This window comes from Micromys minutus (genome assembly GCF_963924665.1).
Source record: "Micromys minutus genome assembly, chromosome: 3".
NCBI lineage: Eukaryota > Metazoa > Chordata > Mammalia > Rodentia > Muridae > Micromys > Micromys minutus.
Genome location: NC_137972.1, coordinates 29,885,773 through 29,899,794, shown reverse-complemented (window position 1 = coordinate 29,899,794; position 14,022 = coordinate 29,885,773). Strand labels below are relative to the sequence as shown.

The following is a 14,022-nucleotide window of genomic DNA, read 5'->3' as shown; positions in this document are numbered from 1 at the left end:
CCAGGTAAGGAGAGGGAAGAAAGGAGAGGAACTAGGGACCAAGAGGGCAGGCAGCCTGGGCCAAGAAACTGGCCAAAAGAGTAAAGGGTAGACCAGAAAAGGACAGGTAGCCAAAGTCTCTGGGCTATATAGGGAAGGGCAACTCAGTCCCTGGGATGGAGAAGTTTAGGGTAGAGGACAGGGTAAGCCATACCCTGTAATAGGTAGGAGCTGGGGGATGCTGGGAGAAGCAGGCATTCAGCTCCACTTTGATATCTTAAATAGACTCTTCAGCCATTTGTCCCAGGGTTTGAGACTTAACACAAAGGGTTAGTCCAGTTACCTGCCTCTGATCTGAGTGACTTCTGTGAAGGTGTCTTGACCTTGAGGTTCCATATTAAAAGCACCATATAACTGAAAATGGAACAAATACAGTTCCCCTATCAGAGAGAGTGAGATTGTTTATCCTGGAGCCAAATTTGAGTGACTGTAACCCAGGAACACAGATTTATGTTATTCTGAACACCATGTTCCAATATGGGAAGAGTTTCATAAAGTTTTTATAGTAACAAGGCAAAGAAAATAGTAAATTCTGACCCTTCAAGTATGTTGGTGGAAGGATGAGTCAGGCAAGTGACATCAAAGTAATGAAACCTCTGCTGTAGGCCTCAGAGCTTATCTGATGACATTTTTAGCTCTGGGAAGGCAAAAGCTATTAATCTATTTATACAGACCAAAATATACACCTGGTAGTCACTGTTAGTTAGACTTTCAACCAGTAAGGAGAGGAAGCCCCAGGATGAGAAAAAGATATGGTCTTTCTTTGGGAGCTGTGTTAGCAGTCACACTGCAAACAGGCAGCACAGAACTGTCAAATCCTGAAGCAAGAGAAGTTAGGTCCCATCAGACAAAGCAGGGTGCCAGCTCTTCAAGGTCTCCAAGGGAGGAGGAAAGGCTTAGGTTAATACATGACCCACACTGTACAGGTACCTGCAGAATACGAGTTTGCCAGGAACTTGTAGCTTGGTCTGCGAGGGAGCATTGAAGGGTCTGTGATCTAACAGACAAGGGGAATTTAGGTCATATACAAAAGTGGGCAGTGAATGGTTATTTGAAGGGCTTTAGGTACCCCAGGATAGTTTGGCTCTGGATCTGCAATATTCCAACCTCCTCACAACCACTGACAATCAAAAATCAGCCTTGTAGAATGTCTAATGTAGGTGTGATTTATTTTGGGGAACTTTAGCTAACAAAATAAAGGGGCCTGTTTCCTTCCCACAACCCCCATTGTGTCTTTGGACTACTGGCAGTGAGGTTTATGTTTAAATGGGTGGGGAGAAAGTGGTATACTTAGGGAAGCAGTCCTGGTCAAGCTTGGTGTAACTCATCCATGACTGACACATTAGTGTGTTGTTAAGTTGTTAATCTGTTACTTGTCATAGTGAGGTCATTGGTCTGGTTCCTTCCTATAAAATGACTGAGTCTGTACCAGGGTCACTCCCCACACCCTGTGGATTACTGACTTCTTGGAAGGTTGTACTTTTCCTGGGATTTAAGATGAAAGGTTTAGCCAAGGTAAAGGTGAGATACAAAGAATGAAGGTGGAGACACCAGCCTTTTGTCTTGTTCTTTGGTTACTTTTGGGCCAAAGTAAGGAGTCAGTGACTTAGCAAAAGCAACTTCTAAGTGCCTGTTCCAACTTGGAAATATCCTGGCAGGAGTGACTTAATTACAAAATGTTCCTTATTCCTCAGTAGAGACTATTCTTGCCCTGGCAATTTGACAACTTCTTACATGAATAAAATTACCCACTTCAGGCCATAACATTTCCAATATGCTTCATGATTTGTTTGTATTTTTTGTAAGTTCACTGTCATTTTTACATGGTGTCTTTCTTTCTTTCTTTCTTTCTTTCTTTTTTTTTTTTTTTTTTTTTTTTTTTGGTCCACTGAAACCAAAATTGAGAAAATAGATTGGCCTGTAGTCAGGTCTGTGTAGCATTTTCTTGATTGGTGGTTGATGGGGGGAGGGTCCAGCTCACTGTGGGTGGGGCCATCATGGGTGGTCCTAGGTTATATAAGAAATCAGCTGAGCAAGCCATGGGGCACAAATAAGCAACACTCTTCCCTGGCCTCTGTGTATAAGCCAAATAAACTCTTTCTTCTTCAACTTGCTTTGGGCCATGGTGTTTTTCACAATAGAAAGCAAATCAAGAGACATAGAAATTTACAGCAAACCAAGTTTGTAGGTATGGCAGCAGGCAAGTCGGTATGGCAGCAGACAGGCAGGCAGTGCTTGAAGCAATAGCTGAGAACTTATATCTTGATCCACAAGAATGAGGCACAAAGAGCTACCTGGGAATAGCATGAGTATTTTTGGATCCTCAAAGTCCCACCTCCCATTCCTCTAATAAAGTCACACCTCCTAGTCCTTCCCAATTATTTCCACTAACTAGGGACCAAGAATTTAAATATATGAGTCTACAGGTGACCATCATCAGCCAAACCACCACAGCAGGTAATGTGATCCTGGATATAACTAGTTTTCTGTACACATAATCCAAAGCATGGTATTTTAATTTAATTGAGCTACCTAAAATTCGTTGGCAAATCATTCAGTACATTCATTGTGAAGCCAGAATTTATAATAGAGCCCTTTATTTATCTATAGTACATTTTCAGTCATAAACTTTAAGTCATAAACTTTAAGCATTCTTTATAATTTTATACTTTTCCTTTATAATAGTTTGGCCTAAGATCAAGACATCTTTCATTAAAGGTAAACACTTAATGATGACAGGGTCTATATTGTACATTTAAAGAGAACTATATTTTTGTTTCTGTTTAGATTTACAAAAGACTATGATAAAATATTTAGAATTTGCATAAATACATATTTTATAACACTAAGGAAAAGAACATCACCAAAATAGAACTGGTAATTGATCTGAAAACTTCTTTACCAACATTTTAAGAATATTGGGCATTCCAAGACAAGAATATGAGAAAAAAGGCAGTGTAGAATTTGGTATGTTGAAAGAAGGAAACAATTTAGCTTCTCTTGCTTGCTTCTCAGTCCTTTCCACCTATGTTTCTATTGATGGCCTTGTACATGAAAGTGCTAGCAGACTATATAACACATTGGGTGCCTGGTCATCTTCAGGCAAGGATGGATGGAGTGGAAAAGCCTAAAAGGAGATTTTGAAAGATCTTTTATACCTCTGACAATCATAGTGTTTTTACCTCGGTGTGCTTTACTTAACCTTTCCCCCTGTGCATGGTTTAAGCGAATGTGAAATAAAATAGATCATAATAGAAGTAAAAACTCTTCTTTTTGTTGTATATTTTGTTTTGTTTGTATTTAGGGGGTTCTCATTAAAACAAAAGAGCATATAGGAATACTTTTTTGTTTGCTAAGGCAGAGGTTCTCAACCTATGGGTTGTGATCCTTTTGGCAAATTAAACAACCCTTTCACAGGGGACACTTAAGACCACCAGAGTATACAGACATTTACATTATGATCATAACAGTAGAAAAACTACAGTAAGGTAGTAGCAATGAAAATAATTTTGTGGTTGGGAGTTACAACGACATGAAGAGCTGCATTAAAGGGTTGTAGCATTAGGAATGTTGAGAACACTATACTAAGGCTACAGTAGCAAAGTGGCTTAAGTAGCAAAAACATTTCTCTACTTGGTGACTGGATGTCTTATCATTAAGTACCAACAAGACTACTTCTTTTGAGCTTTCCTCTTTGGTTTCTGTGTCTTTATAGTACTTTCTGTTTGTCCTGTTTCCATCTCTTCTTAGAAGACCACCTCTGTCCTAGTAACCCTAATAAGCCAGGCTTGGCCACCCGTCCTCAGTAAGCCAATTAAAGAAATAGAGAAAAGGAGAAAGAGAATATTCAGTGTGGCTACACTAGGAGTACACAGAAGTCCAGTGATCCCCTCAAGTCCTTCTCTAAGGTCCTAGTAGGTTAGGTTTAAATAGAGAGCAAGAAGTATGCATTGTGTGATGCCATGACTAAAGCAACATAGAAGAGAAAGAACTTAATTTGGTCTTATAGTTTCAGAGGGTTAGAGTCCATAATGACAGCAGGAAGGACTGAAAGTTTACATCTTGATTCAAAAGTAGGAGGTGCAGACAGACAGCAGACATCTTTGAAATCCCAAAGCCCATTTCCACTAACATACTTCCTCCAACAAGGCCACACCACCCAATCTTTCACAACGATTTTACTAACTGGAATTAAGAATTTTCAAACATTTTTGCCTGGGGAGGTTATTCTCAATCAAAATATCACACATGATTAAGTAATCCTAGGCAAGACATGGTTCACTTTTACCACTATGTCAGCTCTAGTCTCTGTTGTAAGGATGTCTGACCAGTTGTTAGGACTATGTGAACTTGTATCTGAGAGACAAAATATCCATTTTGCTGATACCACTCTACATGACATTCTTGGGGAAATTCCATTGTCTTGAAATCTGTTGTTTCAATATTGACTTCCAAAGGGAGAGGCACAAGTGTTTCTTTAGAGGATCTTCATTCCACCGGTATGTTTCCATTGTTGAACTGTGGGTCCTCTTTAATGACCTCTTTAAAATTTAACCACCACATTGAAGGCTCCTGTCTCTAAATGTGGTTATAGCCCCATTTCAGATGTCAGGGTTTAGACTTCAGTGTATAGAGTTGATGAAAGGAGGAAGTTATCTGTTACCTGTTGAGAAGGACAATATAGAAAGTTATTTTTTAAAACTTCACATTAGAAACTGAAAGATCTTAAAAGTATTAGCAATAAAAGTGGAAATGTCATATGGGATTGAGAGGCAAAGAGTTGAGAATTTGCTACGTGAGTTTGAATGGACAGTGATCGATATGGGAGGCACTAGGCCAATGTGATCGATCCAGCATCGCAGTACTCCAGAAGGAAGACAGACGTGATAGAGAGGATGGGAATTAGGCACTTGACAGTCAGATGTGGGGTCACACATCCTGCCTGCTTCCCCGTCTTTTTAGTGGCCTTTCATAATGTGGACACTGTCAGGTACACGGGTATATAGGATTTCTCACCTCTGAACTATGAATTTGGAAATGTCTTAAGACAGCTGTGACTTTATTTTTATAGTTCCAAAATTCTATTCTTCCCATGGTAAGTTCCTTTAGGTCAGAGACCATTGTTTTATTTACTTTTGCCCAAATGTGCAATGTCTAATACCTAGGAATATATATCTAGGAGATTGGTTTGTGCTTACTTTCAGGAATACCTTCTTACTAGAATAATTGATTACTTGTTCTTTGCATATTTTTAATTGTAGCCTAATTACTACCTGTTTTTCTTTCTTCCAGAATGAGAAGACTTTGGGACATTCCATGAGTCATCCAAGCAACATTTCTAAGGTGAAGTACCACCAAAATAAATTATTTTATATCCTGGGAATTTTGTATTCTTCCACTTTGCATGTATTAATTCTTGAGTTTATATATATAGTGTGTGTGTATGTGTGTATGCATTCCTGTGTGCATGTTAGTGTATGTGTAACCTGGAAGGCAGAGGTCATATAGCTTCCTCTATTAATCTCTATCTTATGTTTTGAGATCAGATCTGTCAATGAGCAAAACTAACTCTAATCCAAGCTCACGTCCTTGTGCTTAAGAGGCATGTGCTTTACCACCTGAGCCCCTTTCAGTCTTCTTTTGTTTCCTTCTTTTTTAAAAAAGTATGTTATTGGATATTCTCTGTATTTACATTTCAAATGTTTGCCTTCTCCCCTTCCATCCCCCTCCCCCTCCACTTGCTTCCATGAACATGCTCCCTGCCAATCACCCTCCCCACCTCAGTGCCTTGGCATTCCCCTATACTGGGAAAATGCTCCTTCACTGGACCAAATGCCTCTTCTCCCATTGATGCCAGACAATGCTAGCCTCTGCTACATATGCAACTGAAGATATGGGTCTCTCCCTGTGTGCTCAATGGTTGGTGTTTTAGTCCATGGGAGTAGTGGTGGGTTTAGTTGGTTGATAATGTACTTTCCATGAGCTTGCAAAGTCTTTCAGCTCCTTCAGTCTTTTCTCTAGCTCTTTCATTGGGGTCCCCATGTTCAGTTGAATGGTTAGCTGCAAGCATCCTCAGCTGTATCTGTATGACTCTGGCAGAGCCTCTGTTGGGGCATTCATATCTGGTTTCTGCCAGTAAGCACTTGGCACTAGCAATAGTGTGTGGGTTCTGTGGCTGCATATGGAATGGATCCCCAGATGCGGTAATCTCTGAGTGATCTTTTCTTCAATCCCTGCTCCTCTATTTGTCCCTGTATTTCCTCCTGTGTTTTGTTCTTCCTTCTAAAAAGGACTGAGGCATCTACATTCTGTACCAATATCATGCAGTTTTTATCATGATTGGTCTGTAATATAGCTTGGGGTTAGGATGATGATTCCCCCAGAAGTTCTTTTATTGTTGATAATAGTTTTCTTATCCTGGGTTTTTTGTTATTCCAAATGAATTTTCAAATTGCTCTTTCTAATTCTATGAAGAATTGAGTTGGAATTTTGATGGGGATTGCATTGAATCTATAGATTGCTTTTGGCAGAATGGCCATTTTTATAATATTGATCCTTCCAGTCCATGAGCATAGGAGATCTTTCCATCTTCTGAGATCTTCTTCAATTTCCTTCTTCAGAGACTTGAAGTTCTTATCATAACAGATCTTTCACTTGCTTACGTATGAGTACACTCTACCTGTCTTCAGACACACCAGAAGAGGGCATGGGACCCTATTACAGATGATTGAGAGCTACTATGTGGTTCCTGGGAATTGAACTCTGGACCTCTGGAAGAACAGCCAGTTTTCTTAAACACAGAGCCATCTCTCCAGCTTCCACCCTCTTTTCTTTATGCATTTCTACAATCTACTCTGGGACCATATAATTATTTTTCCACTGAAACAACTTTGAGTGTGCGCTAGGGGAGATGACTTATTGGAGAAACTCTATCCCCAATCCCTCAAATTATACTTTTCAGGCAGAGAAATCTCAGGTACCAGAATCTGTTTCTCCAATTAGGAATGTGTTTGGCTGGAAGTAAATTTATGTGACTCAGGTGACAAGATTTCTGGAAGTAGTCTAGAGCCACGTTTTTCAGAGTTGTTTCCAGGTTCACTCTTCTGTTCTACCTTTCTTACTATGTTGTCATTATCCTGCTTAGCCTGTGGTCACACTGTGTGTCTATGCTTCCTGAAGGTTGTTTACGTAGATAGCTGTTGAGTACCATATCACCTGCTAGGATCTGGCCCAGTACATACCAGCTCTCCACATAGTGGGAACTACAACTTAGGCTCTCCAACTCAGGGCCAAAGAACTTGAAGCAGATTCTGCCCTTTAATTTTTTAAAATTATCTGGACCCCAACTATATCTCAGCTTCTCCATTCCTTCTACCTTTTTCTTCTTGTGCTTCCTTGGTTGACATAATACTAATCCCTCTCCCTGTCTCAATCCAGGCTAGTTTTCTTCTACTTATAACCATAGCTTTCTTTCCTTCCTTCCTTCCTTCCTTCCTTCCTTCCTTCCTTCCTTCCTTCCTTCCTCCCTCCCTCCCTCCCTCCCTCCCTCCCTCCCTCCCTTCCTTCCAGTTTTTTGGATATAGAGTCTCATTATGTAACTCTGGATGACCTGGAGCTCACTCTGTAGATCAGGCTACTCAAACTCACACAGATCTTCCTGCCTCTGTCTCCTGAGTGCTGGATTAAAGCTTGTGCCACTGTGCTTGATAAGTAATTAGTACCTTACAATACACCTTACTGCTGTACTCTTTCCCCACAGTTGTCATTGAACTTAGAAGTGGTGTTATTTTTTTTATCAACAATATTATATTTTCATAGTGGGCCAATCTAGTAATTGTAATTTTACATCCTGAGGCATTATTACACTTAGTTTCCAGAGCATGTGATACTATAAATAAACTAGTCCCACCTGAGCATTGCATGTACTTCAATTCAGAAAAAATATAGCTGATTAAAAACCCCAGCCAAGGAAATAATTCCTGTTGCACAAGCCCCAGTACAGAACTATAAGAAGCAAGAAAAACTATATGCCCCCTCTGATTCTGGATTCCAGTGCAAGAGAATTAGAGGAAATTCCAGACAAAGAGTACAGAAGAATAGTTATAAGAATGTAGAACAAAACCAGAGAGGACACAAACTTTTGAATGAACTGAGAGGATACAAAGAGCTGAATGAAATAAGGTCAGAGCAGCATATGAAAGAAGAATTGAATAACACTGTAGAAATACTGGAAAAATCAAACTTGAATTTTAGAAACTTTTAGACTTGAAATACTCAGTTGAAAAGCTCACCAATTTGGAATGGATTGAGTGAAAAATAGTGTCAGGGATGTTTGGTAAGGTGAATTGATTAGAACATTCAGACATTGACAACAATAAAGTAACAGAGTATAAAATACAACATATGTATTGGGTACCATCAAAAGATGAAAATTACAAAACATGAGCATAGAAGATCTTTAGGCTACAGTTCAGGACATTTACAGCACCAGACAGACAAGACCAGATTAATGTGCTGAAAAGCGAAGGCCACGTCTAAGTCTATCAGAATTGTTAGGTACAGAAGCAATGCTGAGCTGAGTAGTGCTGAAGGGAGGCAGCACTGTGTCGTGGACCTGGAGATCAGTGGAACAGAATAAAAGATCCAGATACAAACCACTGCTCCTGTGGACTGCCCTTCTGTTCCATTACTATAGAGCCTCTCATAACCACTATGATTTCCACTTCCAGGGTCTCCAGTGCCCTCTTGTCTCCACAGACACTACACTCCTGTATAATAAACACATGAACATACACATATAAATAACATTAAAAACAAGTTTTTTAAAAGAAAAAAATAATAGTACACGCTTTGCAACATGTTGACAAGCATATTAAGTTTGTGTCAGGAAGACCAATGTCTCATTTGTGGGTTCCAGACTTTATATAGCTACAAAAAATATGACATGAAGTGCAGGTGTGATCTTCTATAGGAGAACAGAGAGGACAAGGGGTGGGCAGAGTTGAGAATGGGAAGAGCAGGGGATGGTGGAGGATATGCTCAGAATTCATTATATGCCCATATTAAATTACCATGTGAAACTTTATATCATTTGTAATGTATATGTGTATATATATCCATTGGGAAAATATTACCAAGACTTTGGTTTTTATTTATTTATTTTTTTTACTTTAACTCCATTTATTTTATGCTGAATTTATTCCCGTGCCGTGAGCTTTTGCTTCTTCAGTTTCTTCTGGGATATCTTTTTCTTCTGTGCAACCTCCTCTTCTGGCTTTGGAATGATCTGTTCCTTCTCAGTGAGGATCATCTCAATGTGGCAGGAGGAGCTCATGTGTGGGTTAATCCGGCCATGAGCTCTGTAGGTTCGCCGGCGCATCTTAGGTGCCTTGTTCACCTGGATGTGTTCAATGACTAGAGAATCTACATCTAAACCCTCAGGTTCAGCATTACTCTCTGCATTCTTAAGCATATGCAGCAAAAACTCAGCACTCTTTTTTGGCCACCGTTCCTGTGTCCAGGCCCACTGTTTGGCCTGGGCGCACCTACCAACGCCACCATTGTAACGCTGGAATGGCACACATTGCTTCTTTAAAGTGACATCCTTCAGATACTTGGTGGCTTTACAGATATGCATACCCTTGATTGCCTGGGCAGTTTCCCGGGTGTTCTTAAAATGAACACGAAGGTTTGAACCTCTGGATTTGCATGATTTTGTGGGGTTTTCTGGGTCAAGGGAGTAGCGAACCATCTTTACAGGTCACCTCTGGCCGCTTACAGGAAGAGCAAGACTTTGGTTTTTAAACTGAAAGTGGAATGTATCATCCCCTCTAGGGTATGATTTGCTTCATTCTTTAGCATTTTTATAGCCGTGTATAAGAAAGTCTTTTTTAAATTCAGAGGGGTTTTGATTGTTGTTTTGTTTAAGGAGTAGCAGAGAACTGGGCATGGTGGCTTGTACCTGACTGAGACAGGAGGATTGTATTGAGTTCAAGGCCAACTTGAACTGTATAATGAGTTTCAGGCTAGCCAAGACCTGTTGTATAGAGTTAAAACCTTGTTTCAAACACACAAACAAAGCAGGCTGGTCCCCTCAAAAAGACATGTTTTATTGAAAAGGGAGGAGCCCTACTGGGGACATGCTTCTATATTTTTGGACATTGGATTGCAGGACCCACCTTGCCAAGGATTCATTAGTCTGACAGGCCAGCACACCTTGGAGCCATGCTCATCAGGTACATTGTCTATGCCTCACTTCAGCCGTATGCTTCCTGTGTTTCTATCAAATAACTGGAGAATTCAAAATTTTACATTGGTGTATAATGTCTAAAATCACATTTACTTAGAAATCACATTGATTAGTTTCTATCTGAAATTAAAATGTAACTATTAGACAGTATATTTCTCAATTTATCACAACCAAGGAACTTATTGTCACTCTCCAGTAGTCATTTTATACGACAGCTCTTACTGAGATGGGAATTTGGGAGACTGTGATAGAGAGCCTCTTCCTGTCAGGGTTATCACTGTGGGGTGGGACAGCACCATACTGAGTGCAGACTCACAAAAAGTGCCACTGAGATCCCACCACCTGCAGGTTGTCTTGCCCCACTGTAAGATTTGTCCTTGCTTGTTAACACAGAGAGAAGTGGGTATATACAGTCTTCATGGCAATTGCATGAGTTCAGATTTTGTCCAGTACTTGACTATGTCCGAGACATTGCCTTTGGTTGAGAAAGATTTCCATACAATACTTATGAATGGAGAGGACTCATAGAAAAGAGGAGACTGAAGCTGAGGTAGAGATGACAAGAAACCCAGGGTAGAAGAGCTGCTCAGGGAAGGTGTGGATAGGGAGGGAATGCTTAAAACAGAAGGGAAGAGTCATCCAGACTGGAGCTCAACTGTGGTAGAAAGATAGTTCTCTCTCTCTCTCTCCCTCTCTCTCTCTCTCTCTCTCTCTCTCTCTCTCTCTCTCTCTCTCTCTCTCTCTCTCTCTCTCTCTCTCTCTCTCACACACACACACACACACACACGGGAAGCTCAGCTTTCAAGCAGCAGTAACTGTCATGGCATCCAATCTGGATGTCTGGAAACCACGAGCCTGCATTGGCTAAGTCTATTCCTGAGAGTCCTTCAACCTTACATCTTACAGAGAAAGGTAGTTCCCTGAGAAGGCTTGAACACACTCTGCCAACGGGAACTGCCTTAGATGCCAGGAACGGACCTAGGTCAGCAGATCACAGGACCTCTGCTGTTGGATCTTGATGTGATTTCATACTTCCTCAGTGTTGTTTTAATTTGTGCATGTAATGAACATATAAAAGGCAGCACCAAATACACAAATGTTATCTTGCCTCAAGCAGCCCTGTGAATCCCTATTCCAGGTGATACACATTTCTGGAACAAAAGAGTTCCAGCACTTGGTTTAGTGAGAAGGAAATGAAAACCTGGGATGTGGATGCCTCCTCGGTGTTCTCTAATTCTGTAGAGGCAGAAGGCCAGCACTTCACTCCAGACTATTTTCAGAGATCTGAAACACTGTAGTTGTATACCATGAGTACCTTGTTAATCAAGCTTTCTAAGGTAGAGGTTAGACTGGACATATTTAATCTCTTTAGTTATTGTAGTATGTTAGTTGGCAATATTTATAGTTATTGTGTTTAAATAGGATTGATACACAGTTGACATATTGTTCTAGAAACATCTATTCATAAAATTGTGTGTGTGTCTGTGTGTGTGTGTGTGTGTGTGTGTGTGTGTGTGTGTGTGTGTAGTGTGTGTGCTGAATGTGCATGAATTGAGGTTAGAGTTCTAGAGTTTTCTTTCTTTGCTCTCTGCCTTATAGTTTGAGATATATATGTTGTGAGATAGGGTCTCTCACTGAACTTGGAGCTCAAATTTGGCTAGACTGGTTAACTGAGCTTTACCCTTATCCCAAAGACTGGGCTTACAAGTGTACACCATGCTTAGCTTTTTATAAGAATGCCAGAGATTCAAACTTACCCACTGTTATCTCTCTATCTTCACAAACCTTAGTAGGTATAATAGAAGAAATGAACCAGGTATAAAGATAGGAGGATTAAGAAAACCCAAGGCAGAGCCAGCCCTGCAGTATAGGAGCATCCCCAGAGACAGAATGTGTGCAGCCTAGGGCAGTAATACAGGCTGCTGGGAGCACCCTAGTTTACAGAGGCTGGTAAGAACCTTCTTTTGTGTTAAAGCTTGTTGGAAGTTGCTTAGTGGTAGGCTGCTTGCCCTATATGCACGAAACCCTGGGGCTGATATGTATTTACCTATGGAATGTGTGTGTCTTAGGAGGGATGGTATGGACGTTACAGTGGTTGGTTTTATTTACCACTCTCAGACTCACCTGGCCAGTTTAAAGTCTATACCACCCCTCTCCCCAAAACACACACATTCTATAGGTAAACTATTTAAAGGATGGTACAGTAGGGAAGGGTCCGTTTGAGTGAGACACAGATCCCGACACACACACCTTTGTGCAGTCCCATCACTGATGATTTAAACCTTTACTTTATGTGGTCACAACTTTAGTTTCTGTGTCTATGAAGACTTCTTTGCTCAGAAATTGTTGCCTTCGGTATTCTTTATTCTAAACGTGCATTATTTTGTCGAGACTCCAGCTGTGGAGACTTTAGAAAGACAATTCTTAAGAAAGCATCTTTGCCACAGCTTTCTTTCTTGACATTGTGTCCTGTGCCTCCCATTATACTGGAAACATACTGCTGTCCACATGACTGTGTGCCATCAGGCCAGGAAAGAAGGGAACCTAGTGTTCGTGTTCTTTGCTAGCAACATTGAGTCATGAATAATGCAAATACTTTTCTATTCAGTAGTTCTTTATTATTCATTCTCTCCCATGAATTCTATATTGTATCTATTTATTTTTAATGGCCAGACTAGTTAATTGTTCTTGCTAAGCTGGTTCTTGGCACAGCCTTCCAGCAATAGCCACAATGTATGTATCAGAGCAGCCACAGGCTGACCTCTTTTTAAATTGTAGCTCACTGTTTAGGTCGGATACAACTGGGTATTTATTTATAGAAGGGAGCAATAGCTTTCACAGAGTAATTTCAGTAAACTGCAAGTTTTCTGAGACATAATCTCAGTCTGCATATCTCAGTGACCAAAACACCAAGTGAGGCATGTCTACTTTATGAAGTCAGGTCTGCTGAGAGGGTGGTTAGCAGCAAATCACTACCTTTTAGTTTGGAGTAGGAGGACAGTAACCTTTAGCAACTTCCTGGGAAGGAAACATAAATTAAAAGGTACTCTGATAAACAGGATTCCTAAAATACCATGCTCCAGTGTGTGCCACCATTCCTGTGGGAGCCTGAGATGCTCTCCCATTGTCATACAGCACAGCTGCCTTTAATAGACAAGCTTGGACTATACGCAGGGTCTTTGTGAAGTGCTTTGAATACTTAAAAGGAGAGAATTTCCATGGCCACTCACAGAAAGGGAATTTAGAGAGAGTCACAGCATAAGTGGGCCTAAGGCTAGAGAAGGGTTGTAAGATAGGATACTTATATGACCTTGAATGGTAAGTAGCAATCAGTTTGGGTTCTGTGTTTGAAAGATACATTCTACAGAACCATATCCTGTAAGCACCCATAATGAGTGTAGGACTACCTTTCCTGGGACTCGTGAGCAGAGATTCCTGTCCTGCTACAGCCAGGGCTCCTCAAGGACTGTGACAGTTGACTTCTGTAGGTGTTTGTGTTGTCATCATTGTTTGGGAATTGGGTTGGCTGGTTTTGCTTTGCTTTGTTTACTTTTTAGCTAAGGTCTTGCTGTGAAGCCCTGGCTGTCCAAGAACTCATCCTCCTGCCTCTGCCTCCTGATTATAGGCTTACATTATCATGCCCAGCTGATTTGTAGTTTTAAGCCACCACATTGTATTGATTTGTTGCCCAGCCAGAGGAATCTCATATAGGTGGTAAGTGTCCACATGGAAAG

General features: G+C 40.6%; 2 protein-coding genes across 4 annotated transcripts in view; one reads left to right on the top strand and one right to left on the bottom strand.

Annotated features, from left to right (window-relative positions):
• The window catches only part of MARCHF8 (membrane associated ring-CH-type finger 8), a gene marked incomplete at its 5' end in the record, with an annotated part of 89,875 nt that overhangs the window by 55,338 nt on the left and 20,515 nt on the right, over positions 1 to 14,022 (top strand). For all 3 annotated transcript variants that reach the window (XM_080914948.1, XM_080914946.1, XM_080914947.1), the window contains one exon: positions 5,332 to 5,382. In XM_080914948.1, coding sequence (XP_080771074.1) covers positions 5,332 to 5,382 — 51 coding nt within the window. The remainder of the gene's footprint in view (positions 1 to 5,331; positions 5,383 to 14,022) is intronic.
• LOC308418721 (large ribosomal subunit protein uL22-like) lies at positions 9,236 to 9,799 on the bottom strand (the record flags this gene model as incomplete). The annotated part of the gene is made up of 1 exon (XM_080914197.1): positions 9,236 to 9,799. The coding sequence occupies exon 1, from the start codon at positions 9,788 to 9,790 to the stop codon at positions 9,236 to 9,238; it is 555 nt and encodes a 184-aa protein (XP_080770323.1). The 5' UTR covers positions 9,791 to 9,799.